Genomic DNA, 17,899 nt, shown 5'->3' with positions numbered 1-17,899 from the left:
TCACATATACGTATGAAAACCAATAAAATCGGAAATAATTTATAATGGTTTTTAAAGAATGACACATCTGGTATATTTGCCAGAATTCTCTTATATTTGATATTAATTTTTTTGTTATGACGAAAGAAATTAAGTGCCTCGAGCTATCCTTTTAAAATTTTATTCATATATTTCATAACATTAGTACAAGTCAACGATGTGTACAACGAATCATTCGTCTTCCTACGTAGGAAGATTACTTAACAAAAAAAAAAATTTGTTACTACGTAATCCATTTCCCCTTTGTTCTCATCATAAAAATGTTCGCAACACCGATAAATATCCCATTGAAGTTTTGAGAATCTGCAAATATTAAAAAATAAATAAAAATAATAGTGAAATAACAATTTTATTGTTACAGTAGGGTACATCATTTCAAAATACAATAAATAAAACTCGATCTATACTTACATCCGTGAAAATGGACAAGGACAAGACAGCAAATTTGCCAGATGTTAAGAATTGCGGCTTCTTCGTTCGTATCATACAAATAAGAAAGAATTTCCAGTGCGCTTCTGGTAAGTCATACCAGTCGTAATTATAAATGGCATTACCAAAATTTGTACTCTGATTGAATAAAACGAATGACTAGTAATAAGATAATTGATATTTTAATTGTACAAAAATTGACGATTTATTTACTTCCTGAATAAAACATTCTCCGATAAAACAATAAATAAAAAGCGTGCTTATCACGGAAGAGACGTACACAACGAATAAGAACGATGTTACAATATCCTGTGTTTCTGAGCCCTAAAAAAGAAAAAAAAAGGAAGATCGATTAGATGTTATCTTATATATTAAAGACATATATTAAATTTCTTAGATAAAAAGATATATAAATACGTTGTCTACATTTTCGGAATGCAGGTAGTAATGAGGGGTATTCATAAAAAATGGCGGAGTTATAATCGTAATAGTAACAATTTAACTGTTTCGTTCAATGTTCTCAAATCGAACATAAGTATCATTTCCATAACATGGTAATTCTTGTTTTTAATCATTTTTTATTTTATTGCAATTTTGTAAAATTAATGCGTGTATGCGTACATGTATAATTTACTAGTAGCAAAAAGATAAGTGATAACAATTATGATGTATGGAGTACTTAGAATGGAGTATAAAGACACATCTACAACAAAGTAATAAGAGATGTGACGATAAAGTAGAAGTAGATTTAACTAGAACAAGTCTTTCCATGAACATTTTATCATTGCAGTTTTACAAATAAGGATCCTACACATCATTAATATTTACATGATCCCGGGTCATGCAGTAGTTGGCAGAAAGAAAATACTAAGGATTAACTAAGGCATTTACGATCATGAATATAAAGCTATAACGAAAAATGTTTTTGAGTAATTAAAGAAAACCAATGGGGATCAAAATAAGGATACTCTATTATTACGTCAATTTTGCGGATTTACGGAAAATACGAATGTAAGTTTTAATCACCTTTCGTCAGAACTTTGGCTCGTTAAACTATTAACAGCGAATCCATGGTGACAGAAATCCCATTAAACATCGCTACTTTTGTTTTTAATCAACGAATGTCATCAATCTTCAAAGCAATGCAATCCTTTCGTATGGAAAATGATCCGCTCGTTCATCAATTTGCCACGCAAGAAGATGATCCTTGCACAACTATGGCCAAACTTGACCCGCAATGGTCTGGAAAAGAGGCTTGCTTATTTCATAAACACGAACATTAATACCAAATTAACTTTCTTTCGACGATCGAAGGTTCATTACATGGTTCTGAAATCGATAATTCATTGCGAATATACAGAAATAATTGTTACCTGTTTGTAAATGCAACAGGTAAATTCAAATGTGTTTTTTTTTTGTAAGAAAACTTTAAAATCTACATGAAACATTTCTCGAGAACTACTTAATTGAAAAATTAAAAATTTTCCGATAATTGTCTGCATTAAATTTAAAACTTCTTGTCGACTCGATTTAATTTGCGATATTTCATTTTTTTTTGAACAAAAATGTACAATACGATTTTCCGGCCAGTAGTAGAAGACAAATGTAAATATCCGCCATTTTGTAGAAAAATATTATTTAATAAATTCGGCTGGATAAGTGCTCGTTTTGCTCTTATATATTTTAAGAAAAATTCATTTCTATTTTCATCAGTAAATTATCTTAGAGATGGTGGCAAGTAACGAATTTTCGCCTATATTAATGATCATTTCTATTTCTCCGCCATTTTTTATTACATTTGTAAAAAAGAATTACCAATTTTATTTTTAAAGTTCCTATTACGCAAACGAATATTTATTTTAATAAATTAGATAGATTAGTCAAAACTAAATAAGCAATAAAGGAAAGAGCTAAAAAATGTTGGATTTTTTCGGCTACGGAGTTATGTATTTGATTCAGAAGAAAAAAAAAAGGAAAATATATTGTTTGCTTATATTCGTACCATTAGTACGTAATAACCGGAAATACAGATATGCATGCTGGAACCCATCAGTTGTTGCATAATCGGAAAATTAAAGTTATTTTCCAATTCTTCCGTCAATCTGAAATGTTATATTTTATGTATAAATAAGAAATGGAATATTACGATTGAGTTCATCATCATTGTTTGTTTTTTCATTATTAAAAAAATAAAAATAGAAATGGAATCAATACAATGTTATACAGAAAGAAATATTATTTCTTTCATTTTTGATACAATCTGGAGCACGAAGACGATTGAAAATAGTAAATACATAATCAAACAATGAATAAAAAATAATGATTAAGTATCAAAGCAGCATATAAAATATAATGATTCAAGAATTAGATAGAAAAATAAAAAATAGTTAATAAAAAATGTATAAATAAATAAGAAAACAAAAAAAAATGGTTGAATCAAGAGATACGTAAAAACAATAGTTTATTAACCAAATAACAAGCAATAGTTTATCCATGAAATAATTTTCTAATAATGCATTACTAGATGTAAAAATTTACATGTATACGTGTATGTTTGTAAATAGATTAAAGAAATTAACTAATAAACTTTTAAATAAAATAATTCATTATATATATATATATGTATCAATTTTTTGTATATAATTCTATAATATTTTACCTTATCAATCGGTAATGTCGTAGTATAAGTTTCTTCATACCCTCATGGTAATTTGCAGAATTATTTAATAATGTCTTCACCTTGTATGACAATGTAGCGAACTGTGCAATTACTTGAATGGACAAATTCACAAACATACAATCAAATCCTACGTAACCTAATACGACACAAGGTACGTACATTACTTGATAAGCACAATTTAATGCATAAATCCTGGTGTCACTTAAATCGACGATTTCTAATGTCCTGTAAGGCAACTGATAACCCATGGAATTGTTTTGCTTTCCTGAAAAGTAGAAAAAAAGTTATAGAAACAAAATATTTTTCTAAGAAAAAGAATTATGAAAATAAAAGACACAAGAACGAAAACATTCGAGTAGCGGATTAAAATATATATTTCAAATATTCACATCCAAAATATGCCCGAAACAACAGTAAATCATATTACTCATAGAATATTACAGGGTATCCATAGATGGTCTATTAGTTTAAAGATAGACATATACTTGAATACAATGTTTTTTTTTAATTATTTTCTAATGAATTGCGTGTTTGCCATCTCTTCTGTAAATTTTCAAGTCCTGTTTCATAAAAGTGTGCACGCTGTGATGAAAAATATGATTCGAGGTAAATCTGAAAACTACTGACATTTCGAGACATTTTATTTCTTATGAAATATCCCATAGATCTAAACAAATAGTAATCCAATGACGTAATATGGAATGAAGACGGTGAATTCGGTAAAATTTCCTAGCAAAGTTGGTTATTATTATCTTTGGTTATTCTTGGAATCCACGGACTCCATTATTAGTATGTAGGAATATGATATGTTTATTATAGACCAGTGCTGTCAGTTTTTTAAATAATTCATTCTGTAATAGTTTCAATTTATAGACAATAATCATCAACAGTAATTGTTTCAAATCATGTTTAGATGTGAGTATAGTTAGTTGGTTCGAAGAAAGTCAATGATTGATGTCATTTACAGTTGTTTTATAGAAAACATTTCTTATCGACAGAAACGATTATAGTAAGAAATGGATCGCTGCGTTGCCTGGTCAGTTATAGTGTGCAAATTCATCCTCATTTATTTCCTTTCGTATTTGACAATTAGAATAAAAATACCTTGACTAGTTACTTTTCACCAAGATATCTTTGCACTGTTGACTAAGTAACCCCAAGTGTATCAGCTGTGTCTCGCATTATCTATCTTGGATATGATTGTAGCGATCATTTTAAAACATTATTATCGAATCCCGCAGGTCGTCCACTTTGACCATTTTTGCATGAAGTAAAAATGGTCCCAATTTGAATTTTCTGAACCGACAACTTATTGATCTTCGAAATTATTCGCATCGCTAATTTATTGTTGTTTTAATTTCTAATAGTTGCGCTTAATCCTGATAGAAAATGAAACAACGTGCAACGACTTTTGTATTCTTTTGAGAATTAGTAGCACCAAATGAACTTTGTTATTAAAAATATTAAAACTGATTGGCGACTATTACATGCTTGTGGGTGTATACATGTAAGTGTCTGTGTATGAGAGTATACCTAATAATTCAATAATAAATAAATAAGTAAACGAATCAAAAAATATCTTCGGACTACACATGGTGGCAAATCTATAAAGGAATTAATATAAAATATATAAAATATGATGTCATATATATTTAGAAGAAATATTAGAAAGTATAAAAAAAAGTATAAATTACCACTTTCAATTCCTTCCATAAGTCGACTCGAATAATACAAGACTTCTTCCAGCGACATTGAACAGCCAATCATAGCAATAAAAAATGGGGGTAATTTAGTATAATTCAAAAATGTCAATTTCTCCTCTGCAGTTTCATATTTTTCGGTGAGTGCATACTCTTTAATTTCCAAAAATAATTTACGTAATGCTTCTCTATTTATTCTTGTAATTGTTATTTTTGTTAGTGTCATCGTTAAAAGAATATTTTCCGCTACGTTCGATATCACATTTTCCATAGTTTTTGGAGCCGAAAACAATTGTGCTAATGTTAAAGAACAATGAATAGAAAGATATGTGAAGAAGAAGAGAAATATTGGAAAGTAGTTCTTCAATGGCCAAACTCCCATGCATCTTAAGAGTCTTGAGCTCCAAAGGAATGATCTCTGGACGTTGGCAATTCCTACTTCCTATAACAAATACATCCAATTTGTTAATTTGCTAGATCGGTTTTAAATCAGGTATGTTGCTATGAATTTATATAAATTTTGTTATAGATAATATAATTATATATATATATATATATATATATATATATACATGTATATATTGGTATAATAATATAATGATATATGTGTATATGCAGGTTAATATTATAGATGTACATATTTATATGAATGCCGAATTTTATGTATTTTAATGTAATCGTATCTTATTTCAATTTTTTTTTTATTACAATTAAATCATTCAGATTATACGAAAATAAATTCTACAGATTAATAGTATTCACATATATGCTTATGCATTCTTTATTATATTATAATGGGTGTCAAATAATTGTTCAAAAAGAAGTTTTGCTACAATATAAAGGACTATTGCATTTTTTGTTTTCTGTTATTTAAAGATGGTGAAATTTATTCAAATTTAATTTAATTTTTTCTGAACACGAGACTACATTTTTCATAATAGAAACGTATTATTCACTATAAAAAAGGAAGAAGATAAAACAAGTAAATTATCTATAAAATATATTTCTTATCGAACCGCAAAGTTAACCATGCTATGCCATTAAATATTCCCGCTAAATAAAATCAATGTATAAAGTAATATTTCCTCTATTGAAATCAGATAACACTAATAAAAACAACTTTTTCAAAAACGCCGTTTTTTCAAGATAAAAATTTTTAACGCATTATCTTGAACACCCGATATATTGTTCGTCAAAAATTTCACCCGTCGATTGTCCACCGAATGAAATAAATATAATTATTAAACCTCATCGGTTCATACTTTTCACAATATTCACCAGCGTATATTAATATAACTATTTATTTCTTTTAAAAGTAAAATTTTTTATTCGTAAAATCAAATAATTCTTTACGATCAAAAATGAAATATCAAAGGCAGGTACCTTGGCGCTATAATTGTGGACTTAAAAGGAAAGAAAGAAAACATACGAAACCCCATAAAATTGTCTGAGAAATATAAGAACGAAAAGAACAAAAAAACTAATAATACTTGTACATTTATTAATGAAATTCGATGACGACAAAAATATATACAAGAAATAAAAATTAATTGGCGAATGAAATTCCACAAAAATAATTTTGAATATAAATAAATGACCGATGGGAAATAATTTTCAATCAATATGTAGAATATCCACGTCACTTATTAGCGCCATAAGTACAATCACTTTATATCAGACATGAGACTGGTTCTATGGTTAGAAAAAAAAAAAAGAGAGAAAATATAACCGAACCATGCTCTTTCTCTTACTTCTATGCTATCCTTTTCCATTTTATCCCTTCGAAGGTTCGCGATAGACTGACGGGAAACCTTCGAGCGTCCTCCCTGGTAAACTCTGTTTGTAAAGTTACATTACGCGTGTAAGGGTTGATTGAATAATTAATCCGAAGTCGACGAAAATAAAATTGAGAAACAACTCGTCCGTAACTCTTTTTAATAACGAGAAAAATAGTAACATCTCACCCTAGGGTATACTCACCTTTCTTCGTTGGGATATAGTTCGAAGTTATCACTTTACCGATAATATTACAATGTTTTCTTCCCCTACCATCTTTCATTCGATCGTCCTTCCGTTCTGTTGCTGCTTCCAGTTTTGCGTAATACGACGAACGAAAGACATTTATTGTGCCTGACTTAATTGTGCTGGTTGAAGGAAAGAAAATATTTTTGTTATGGATACATGTATTGGTAAGTAGTTCGTGCTATTAGTTGTCTTTACCATCCATCATTTTATGGAGGGCTTCGTGTTAGAGAAGTGATGAGAATAGTGCTTAAAGACGTACATAATTTATGGGCAATAAAGGAAACTTTTCTTTTTTAATTATCAGTTGTTTTGAGCAAGATTTCTTTTTCTTTATTTTTAAGTTATTACTTTTTATTGACGGCTCACTAATCTTTTTTTTTCTTTTTGGATTTTACTTTTATTCTTCACTAATTGCATTTTTATTCGACTTATGTATTATTTGTCTTATAAAAGTTTTGAATTTATTTTCAATTAATCTTTTTTTCTTTTTTTTTTTTTTTTGATTGATAGTTTTCTTTTATTACATTTTTTAGACACTTAACTTTGTCATTTATTGGCATAAAATTTTTTAAAAATATTTTTCTTATTTGTCATTTCTACTTTCATTTTCTTTCATTTCTGTAATGAAATATTATATTTCGTTAAACGTTTTTATTTATTAATTTTCTCAGCTGTAGTTATATATTAATTATTATGTGGTTGTATAAACATTTTATTGAAATAATTAAAACCTATTAACTTTTTATAAACTTTGTACGTAACATAGATATCGATGCAATAATTATTATTCTTACGAACAAATATTTATAAAGGAATCCGTCAAATAATAAATTGCGAATAACAAATATCAAAATATAACTAATATTTCTATAATAACTTTACATAGATAGTTAATTTAATATTATATTAGTATTGGTTAGAACATTCCTAAGTTAGAAAAAAAAGTAAAATTTTTGTCACTACGAAATTCATAAAACGTATTTATTAGTATTTATTATTATTTATTATTTTATTAGTATCAAAATTTAATTCATAAAGCCTATTTATTGTTTTGAACAAAAAATAAAAGTTTATATTATCCTGAAAAACAAAATAATCAGCTCACAATCCTAGAAGAACACATACGTCATCGTATGTTTCATTTTTTATCAATACTAAACGCAACAACGGCAACAACAACAAATTTGAGATATCTAGAGTAAGCTTCGAAAATCAATTAAAGTTATTAAGTGATTCAGTTAATAAGAGAATCGATGTTAATTCAGAAAATCTGAACAGTGATTATTTAGATTTTATCCAATAACGTTCATAGTGGACGATCTGCAAAATTTGATAATTGTGTTTTAAAATCACAGCTTAAATCGGATTCAAGATCGACACTGCAAGAAACAGGTGATACATTTGGGGTCATTTGGTCGACATCTTCATGAAATCGAAAAAATATCTAGACAAGGTATTTGTATTCCGCATCAATTGTCGAATACGAACAATTATCAGCAAGGAGGAATTTGCATATCGTTATTGATCAGGTAACGAGATGATTCATTTCTTAGTATAATTGTTATCATCGATGAGAAATATTTCTTATACAGCAACTTGAAACGACACCAATCGATAACTTTCTTCAGAACCAATCAGCAATATCCACGTCTAAATCAAGTATGATATTGAAAAATGTGCTATTGTGCGTTTGATGGTACCGAACTGGATGTGATATTGATTCGTTATGAATTATCATAACCAATTGCCGTTGATGTTTATTGTCTAATTGGAACGGTTGTATAATGAATTGTTGAAAAAATAGCTAACATTAGTCAACTATAAACACGTTGTACCATAATATGGTAAAGCAAGAATACGTGCCAGAGTTTGTCTATTGGGTATAATACTAATTTTATTTTAATAATAGTAATAATAATAATTTGAAAATAATTTGAATAATATCCATATTCTTGGATATAAACTTTTACATATCTACATATATATTTATTTTAATTTTTCTAACAAATTTTTGTTTACTATTATTTTATATATCTTATCAGATGTACGTGTGGAATTTAATAGGATCGGAAAAAATTAGGCATATCATCTGAAAAATGAGACTACTAGTACCTCCGCTGACGTTTTCTTTGATACTAATATTGTTCATAAAAAAAGAACTTCAGGATTTTGTTCGATCGTCTAAAAATTATATTTATACATTTTATAACGTTAATACAAGTCAGCGATGCATAGATAACAAGTTAAAATGAAAAAAGAATAAAGAAATTGTTACTACTTAATTCATCTCATTTGTGTCCATTTTACAAAAATGTACGCAATACTGATAAATATCCCATCGAAGATTTGACGATCTGCAAATATTAACAAATAAATAATAATAAGAATAAATAGATAACAATTGTATTATTACAGAAAGGAACATAATTTAAAAATATATAAACTAATTGGAAATATACTTACATCTGTGAAGATGGTCAAGGACAAGACGGCAAATTTACCAGACGTTAAATATTGTGGTTTTTTCGTTCGTATCATACAAATGAGAAAAAATTTCGAGTCTCTTGCAGGTAAGTTATACCACTCGTAATTGTAAATGGCGTTACCAAAATTAGTACTCTAATTGAATAAAACAAATGGCATTAATCCAGTAATTAGTATTCTAAACGTATAAAAAGTTATTGATATAAAATGTCTTATTTACTTCCTGGATAAAACATTCGCCGATGAAGCAGTAAATAAAAAGTGTACTGATCACACAAAAGCCATATAAAACGAACAAGATCAAGGTTAAACTGTCTTTCGTTTCCGTAGTCTAAAAATAAGAAAATGAAAAATATCGATTAGGTGTTATCATATAAATTAAGAACGTACATTTTTAAATAAAAGATATGACATTTTTCGAATAGAAAACACAATCAATTTGTTTTCTACATATTCTGTTTCTAAGATTATTCAGTTAAAATATCAGATTATAAAATTTTTAAAAACGGCGAAGTTATAGTAATAATAGTAATAATATAACTGTCTCGGTCGGATTATTCTCTTTAATCGAACAAGGATTTTATTCCCATAATATTTTGTTGACGCAAATGTGTGCACCCTCAGTAATTCCCAGTACTTTCCCCTAAGCACTTATATCATTATTGTGAATATCCACCCTTGGGAACTTGTTGGATACATATTAAAAATAAATAATAAATGAACAGTGAAAGTAGACTCCTAGACATGGGTTTGTCTAGTGCCTACCCTTCAAATATCAATAAAATACTCATAGATCCATAGTATCATCAAGACAAAGGACCACATATGAGGTTTACATATTTCGAACGAACTATCCTAGACTGGACCAGGATCAATAAGGATATTATTTTTTGTTTCCAGGCACTTTTTACTTCAAATCTTCTCTTTCCGTTTCCCTTTTCTAATTTCTTATTTCTTTCTCGGATAGTTCGAGAGAAATAAAAAATCAGTTGTATCGAAGCATTTGCACTCAGTGAGGCAACCGAGATATTATTCGCTATGCTGCGATCGGAGATATCCAACACAATTTAAATCAATTTTACAACAAAAAGTCAATTTACAACTTTCAAACTCCAAAAAATCAAGACCTCCAAGTCTTGCTAAACATTACTGACTATTCCTCCTTCAGAGATAGTCAACACAATTAACTACGCATAATGAAATACGTATCTCATAACATCTGTATATCTTTACTTCAAGATATATTGTTGAGATTTCAATTCGCGAAATATTATTTATCGGATCTCCTTCACGAGTTCTACAGGATCCTTCAAAGAAATAGCGTTTTCCCATTAATTTTTGGGAATGCAGCGAACGCTATTTTGGATCTTCAGCAGCGTCCGAGCCTTGTGACACTGCTTTTATTTATCGAAACCATTCTAACCATTAAGAAGAGACGGGGAATAGATTCTCCGTACGAATTGATAATATCGAGAAACGCAATTAAACGCATATTATAATTTTGCTCTTATAATTAATAATTAATTATGCAATATATTTCTTTTCTGTTTTCAATTATTTTTTATTTTATTACTGTTCCACAGCAATAATATATGCATACGTGTATTGTTAAGTTTGTTAATACTGAAATAAAACTGATAAAAATTACAATGTACGAAGAATGTAACGCGAAGTATAAAAACTAATCTACCAAGTAAAAGATCTGTCGGTAAAGTAGATGTAGACGCAATAACAGCTCGTACGGTAAATAACTTTACTATTACAGGTTCACAGACGAGCTTCACAAATTCTATCTATCCTTATTATTTACACGGTCCAGGATCATGGCGCATTTGATAGCAGGCAAATATTAAAGATTAAATTAAACACTTTTGATCATGAATATAAAATATAAAACCATACAAAAAACGTTTCGAAGAAATTAAAGGAAATCAATGAGGATTCAAGTAAGAATAATTTGTTGCTACGTTGACTTTGTTGATTTACAGAAGATACGAATGAAAGTTTTTATCACTTTGTATCGGAATTTTGGCTCGTTAAACTATCAACTGCGAATCCAGGACGACAGAAATCCTACTTAACATCTCTACTTACCTTTTTAATCAAGGAATGTAATCAATATTCAAAGTAATGTAATCCTTGGGTATGGAAATTGATCCGCTCGTTTATCAATCTGCCATGAAAGAAGATGATCCTTGCACAACTATGGCCAAACTTGAACCGCAATGTGCTGGAAAAGAAGATTACTTATTTCATAAACGCGAACATTAATACCAAATTAACTTTCTTTCGATGATCGAAGGTTCATTACATGATCCTGGAAACTATAATTCATTGTGAATATACAAAAATAATTGTTGTCTGTTTGTAAATGCAACAGGTAATTTCAGATGCGCTTTTTTTTGTAAGAGTAACTTCGGAAACTTTGAAGTTTATATGAAAAATTTTTCGGGAACTACTGAATCAAAAACATTTTAATTTTCTGTTAATGATCTGTATTAAATCTAAAACTTCTTGTCGATAAGATTTATTTTGTGATGTGCTTCCTTTTTTTTGAACAAAAATGTACAATACGATTTTCTGGCAAGTAGTAGAAGATAATTATAAATATTTGCCATTTTGTAGAAAAATATTATTTAATAAATTCGACTTGGCAAGTGCTCGTTTTACTTTTATATATTTTAAGAATAAATTCTTTTCTATTTACATCAGTGTATCTTGGTAGAAATGATCGCAAGTAATGAATTTTCACTTATATTAATGATCATTTCTGTTTCTTCGCTATTTTTTATTACTGTTACAAAAAAAGAATTATCAACTTTATTTTTAAAATACCTATAACGTAAAAAAATGCTTATTTTAATAAATTAGATAGATTAGTCAAAAATAAATGAGAAATAAAGGAAATAGTAAAAAAGTATTTGTTTACTTGATGAGAAAAAAAGGAAAGAAAAATATATTATGTACTTGTACCATCAGTACGCAGTAATCTGAAATACAGATATACAAAAATCTATATAAAAAATTTCTTGGTAACTAAATAGATTTCAAAGTTTTCGATCTTTATCATTATTTTATTTGATTTGTCGTCGATTCGATATTTTTTGCCAAATGCTTCTGTTGAGTCGTGAGGATGCAACTACGTGAGCGCGTTTAATCACGTTTCTCGTATTGATCAGCGATGTTGTCAATTCAATTATTCAGAGGATCTATCTCCTGTCTCTTCTTAATAGTTAGATTTATAGCACTACTGATCTCGATAAATAAGAGCGGCGCTAAAATGCTCGGAACCTGTTGAAGATTTTCTCCAAAATAGCATTCGTCGCATTCCCACAAATTAATGGGAAAACGCTATTTCTTTGAAGAATCCTGTAGAACTCGTGAAGGAGATCCGATAAATAATATTTCGCGAATTGAAATCTCAACAATATATCTTGAAGTAAAGATATACAGATATTATGAGATACGTATTTCGTTATGCGTAGTTAATTGTGTTGGCTATCTCTCGAAGGAGGGATAGCCAGTAATGTTTAGCAAGACTTGGAGGTCTTGATGATTTGAGTCTGAAAGTTGTAAATTGACATTTTGTTGTAAAATTGATTTAGATTGCGCTGGATATCTCCGATCGGAGCATAGCGAGTAATATCTCGGTTGTCTCATTGAGTGCAAATGCTTTGATATGACTGATTTTTGAGTCCAGGATTGTTCGTTCGAAATGTATAAATAATTTCATGCGTAGTCCTTTGTCTTGGTAACAGTATGGACTCGTGAGTATTATATTGATATTTGAAGAGTAAGCGCCAGACCAACTCATGGCTCGTTTTGTTTAGGAGTCTACTGTCACTGTTTATTTATTACCTGATTTGCCATAGTATTAAAGACTACATGCTTGATAAAAAATGCCTAAGCTCGAACAAAATAATAGCCATTAAGAGAAAATGCTGTGAATGGATGCGTACGTGTGTGTTAACAATTTATTTTTTTTTTTTTTGAACGAAAAAGCAAATGTGATTTTTTCGAGAAAGTATTAAAGGTATTATAAATGTTTGCTATTTCATATAAATACATAATTTCATAAATGCGTCTTAAGAAGTAATCATTTTACTTTCATACTTTAAGAATTATGTAAGAATAAATTATTTATTTTCTTTTTATTTCAAGTAATAGTTATGAACATTATCGTAACTAATGAATCTTTGCTTATGTTTATGCATGTGTCTCTTTCTTCACCATTTGTCATTACTTTTGATTATATAAATTATCAAGTTTATTTTAAAAGTAAGTCCTATTAAAGAAAGGAAAGTTTATTGAAATAAATTATGCATGTTTGTAAAAACAAAAGATTAAAGAAAATAGTAAAATAATGTTTGTTGTTTTTGTCATGGAATTATGTATGTCAAAATAATTAAACAAAGAAAAAAATATTATAGTACCATCAGTAGGTAGAAACCGGAAATACAAAGATGGATGGTGGTACCCAACAATTGCTGCATGATTACAAAATTAAAGTTATCTTCCAATTTTTCTGTTAATCTGAAATATTTCAAATAAGATTTAAAATTGATATATTAGAACAGCGCTTATTATTATTGTTTATTTTTCGATTATTTAAAGAAATAGAGCAAAAAATTTGTAGAATATTCTGTAGAAGAAAATTTGAATCAATTATAATTAAAAAATTGAAATTTTATTAAATCAAAAAATGTATTAATATTAAATTTATTAAAAATTAAACATAAAAAAATTATAGAAAGAAAATTTTATTTTTGATATATTCTACAATACATGTAGCCAGTTGAAATTAATAAATACATAATTGAATAATAAATAAAAAATAATGAATGAATATTGAAATAATGCATAAAATATAATGAATAAGTAAGTAAATGATTAATGAAAAATATTAATAAATAGTATTATAAATAAATAAATAGTAAATATTTAAGGAAAAAAAATAAATAGTTGAATTAAGGGCCATGAAAAAAAATAGTTTTATGAAAAAATCATTTATTAGCAACGAATTATAAGACCTAATTTTACATAACACGTACATGCAAGTTGTTTCCGAAAATGTGTTTTTTAACTTTGAAAATAGATTCAGTACGCTAAAATAAAAAAAAATAGTTCGTATAAATATATGCCCCATATGATCTTGCTTCCAAATTATAGTTGTTTTTATACGAAACCTGCTAATTAATAATTTTCATAGAAACTTCATAAACTTTCGAAGTGGTTACTCTCGGCTTGAATACAGGCTTCCAAACATCGCATCATAGATTTTCTCACTCGTTCAAAAGTACTACGTATTCTTTGAATTCGTTGATAATACTCTTGAATACAATATCGCAGTTCTTCAATATTGTTTTCTGATATAACATAAACCAAAGACTTTAGGTGCTCTCACAAATAAAAATCCAATCGATTTAAATCAAATGACCAATTAATTTGCACTTCACTAACAATCTGTTTATTATTAATAAATCTCTTATTATGAATCTCTCATCATGAATCTCTCATTTAAAGATTGTCTCGTTAGTCGGCTAAAGTCGAAAATATAGTAATGCTTCGTTATGCATATGATTAACGACATCAAGCAATACATATTTTAATAGTTGACGGAAGTTTTCTTTTAAAAGTGAACTATATAATTTACCAGTTAATGTCTATTCAAAAAAACTGATCTGATTAAATGGTTATTATTGGAAGATAAAACGGCTATAATTTGGAAATAAAGTCGTATCGGTCATATGTTCATATGAATTCTTTTCTTATTGTAGCGTAGTTTATCTATTCATGAAGTTATGCCCACATTTTCGGAAACACTCTGTATTCATGTAAGTACAGTGTGTGTGTGTGCGCGCGCGTAAATAAATAAACTAAAATAATTAGTTAATAAATTTTAAGAATCAGTTAATAAATTTGTAAAGAAAATATGTAATGTTCATCACATTATTAATACATATATATATACATATATATATATATATATATATAAATATATTATAAATATTGTTAATACATACATATACATATGTTATATATATTTATATATATATATATATATATATTAATTATTTTAATTAACATAATTGTATGATATTTTACCTTATCAATCGATAATGTCGTAGTACAAGTTCTTTCATACCCAGACGATAATTTTCAGAATTATTTAACACTGTCTTGACCTTATAGGACAATATAGCAAATTGTGCAATTACTTGAACGGACAAATTGACGAACATGCAATCGAATGCTACGTAACCGAATAAGACACTAGGTATGACTATTGTTTGATAAGCACAGATCAAAGCGTAAATCCTCGTATCCTTTATATCCATAATTTCTAATGTTCTATATGGCAATTGATAACCCATGGAATTGTTTTGCTTTCCTGAAAAGTAGAAAAAGAGGAAAAGAAACGAAATATTCTTTTAAGAAAAAGAATTATGAAAAGATGCGAAAACAAAACTATTCAAATATAATAATTAAAATATACTAATTATAATATACTAATAAATAAAATAATAATGATATATATTAATAATTAAAAGTATACTAATTAAAACATACTAATTAAAAATATACTAATTAAAACAAATATTCCAAAACATCTATATCGAATTAATGTTCATTGCAATGGTGAACCATATTAATCAGGTAATATTACAAAGTATCCCTTAAGTAAACGATTAATTTAAAGTCAGATATACACATAGATACAATTTTCATTTTTTATTATTTTCTAATCAATCATGTATTTGCCATTTCGTAATTTTTTAAAGTCTTTCTCTCAAAAATGTGCACTCTGCAATAAAAAATATCATTCGAATTGAACTTGAATACGACTGATATTTCGAGACTCCATATTTTATGAAATGTTCATAGATGTAAACAAATAATAATACGATGGTAAAATATCGAACGAATACGATGAATTCGGTAAAACTTCTCAGCAAAATTGGTTTATTATTATTCTTAGTTATTTTTGATTCACAGATTCCACTATTAATATATTACGGTACAACAATTCGTTATGTAACCCTTCCAATTATAAACAATAATCATCAAAAGCAATTGGTTATGACAACTGAACATGAATTTTGTTGATGCAATATTATCAAATGCAAGATAACACCTTTTTCAATGTCAGACCTGGTTTAGATATAGGTTACAGCTGGTTGGTTTGGAGAAGATCATTGATTGCTGTCGTTTCAAGTTATTTTCTCATCGATTTTAGCTAAAGATTATGTTAAAAAGTGGATCACGTTGTTATCTGATCAATAACGAAATGCAAATTCTTCCTCACTGATCTTCATTCATATTCAACAATTGATGTAGAATACAAATACCTTGTTTAGATACTTTTTCGATTTCATGAAGTTACCTCAAATGTGTCAGCTGTTTCTCAGATTATCAAATTTGGATTCAACTCGAGTAATTCAATAATGATTTCAAAGCATCATTATCGAATTCCGTTGATCTGTCTACTTTCTACATCAACGGATTAAATCAAAATGGTCTTTTATTAAATTGTCTGAACTAACGTTGGAATTTATCGATTTTTGATACTTACCCATATAAATTACAAATTAGTTAGTACTTTAATTTGTAATTATTATGTCATATTCTGATCGAAAATTGAATGACATACAATAATGTATGTATTCTTTCATTATTGGGTTCTCAAAATTAATTGATTTATTAAAAATAGTTTAGAAATAGACGACTATTGTATACTTGTGTTATTATATATCAATATATGTTCGTGAATTTGGATGCATTTATTAATAAATAAGTGAATAAATAAATAAATAAATAAAATAATCGTTGGATTATATGTGGTGGCAAATCTATAAAGGAATTAATATAAAATATATAAAAATATGTTATCTGTAAAAAGAAAAGATAAAAAATTTTATATTACCAATTTGAATTCCAAAAATAAGCCCACTCGTGTAATATAATATATCAGATGTTGTCATTGAACAGGCTGTTATAACAATAAATCGTGGAGGTAATTTAGTATAGTTTAAGAACGTCATTTTCTCCTCTTTGGTTTCGTATTTTTCAGTTAATGAATACTCCTTGATTTCCATGAATAATTTACGAAATGCTTCTCTATTTACTCTAGCAATTGTTATTTTTGTAAGTGTCATAATTAGAACAATATTCTCCGATATGTTCGATATAATGTTGTCGATCGTTTTTGGAGCACAAATTAATTGTGCTATTGTTAGAGAACAATGAAGGGAAAGGTAAGTAAAAAAGAAAAGAAATATCGGAACATAATTCTTCAATGGCGAAATTCCCATGCATTTTAAGAGTCCTGCGTTCCATTTGAATGATTTCTGGACGTTGGCAATTGCTAGTTCCTATAACAAAAAAAATTTAATTAATTAAATGGCTGAATTGATTTTAGATTAATTATTCTGTTATGATTCAAAATACATTTTATTATTATATATATTTTATTACTATTATTATATAGTAAATGTATATTATATATTATTTTATATATTATTATATATAAATGCCTACATTA

At 27.7% G+C, this 17,899-nt stretch overlaps 3 protein-coding genes across 3 annotated transcripts in view; all 3 read right to left on the bottom strand.

Annotated features, from left to right (window-relative positions):
- The window catches only part of LOC122637293 (odorant receptor 13a-like), a 52,375-nt gene that overhangs the window by 15,296 nt on the left and 19,180 nt on the right, over nucleotides 1–17,899 (bottom strand). The window lies entirely within an intron of this gene.
- Nucleotides 555–5,262, bottom strand: LOC122637296. The gene is made up of 4 exons (XM_043829308.1): nucleotides 4,843–5,262; nucleotides 3,128–3,413; nucleotides 2,471–2,570; nucleotides 555–792 (listed from the first exon to the last, which is right to left on the bottom strand). Exons 1-4 carry the CDS (start codon nucleotides 5,228–5,230, stop codon nucleotides 628–630), a joined length of 939 nt encoding a protein of 312 aa, XP_043685243.1. The 5' UTR covers nucleotides 5,231–5,262; the 3' UTR covers nucleotides 555–627.
- Nucleotides 9,125–17,680, bottom strand: LOC122637294 (odorant receptor 13a-like). The gene is made up of 6 exons (XM_043829306.1): nucleotides 17,282–17,680; nucleotides 15,463–15,748; nucleotides 13,791–13,890; nucleotides 9,578–9,688; nucleotides 9,337–9,492; nucleotides 9,125–9,227 (listed from the first exon to the last, which is right to left on the bottom strand). The coding sequence occupies exons 1-6, from the start codon at nucleotides 17,667–17,669 to the stop codon at nucleotides 9,177–9,179; spliced, it is 1,092 nt and encodes a 363-aa protein (XP_043685241.1). The 5' UTR covers nucleotides 17,670–17,680; the 3' UTR covers nucleotides 9,125–9,176.

Source organism: Vespula pensylvanica, chromosome 25 (assembly GCF_014466175.1).
Source record: "Vespula pensylvanica isolate Volc-1 chromosome 25, ASM1446617v1, whole genome shotgun sequence".
In the NCBI taxonomy this organism is placed as follows: domain Eukaryota; kingdom Metazoa; phylum Arthropoda; class Insecta; order Hymenoptera; family Vespidae; genus Vespula; species Vespula pensylvanica.
This window is presented reverse-complemented; position numbering and strand designations above follow the sequence as displayed.

Bases quoted from the DNA above. Each gene is read 5' to 3' on its own strand.
- LOC122637294 (XM_043829306.1), bottom strand. From the start codon at position 17,669: ATGGGAATTTCGCCATTGAAGAATTATGTTCCGATATTTCTTTTCTTT. The intron at 13,891-15,462 runs GTAAAATATCAT...GAAATATTTCAG, and splicing joins CGACATTATCGATTGATAAG to ATTAACAGAAAAATTGGAAG. The intron at 9,689-13,790 runs GTACTATAATAT...TCTTATTTTTAG, and splicing joins CCGGTTTCTACCTACTGATG to ACTACGGAAACGAAAGACAG.
- LOC122637296 (XM_043829308.1), bottom strand. From the start codon at position 5,230: ATGGGAGTTTGGCCATTGAAGAACTACTTTCCAATATTTCTCTTCTTC. The intron at 2,571-3,127 runs GTAAAATATTAT...ATAACATTTCAG, and splicing joins CGACATTACCGATTGATAAG to ATTGACGGAAGAATTGGAAA. The intron at 793-2,470 runs GTACGAATATAA...TTTCTTTTTTAG, and splicing joins CCGGTTATTACGTACTAATG to GGCTCAGAAACACAGGATAT.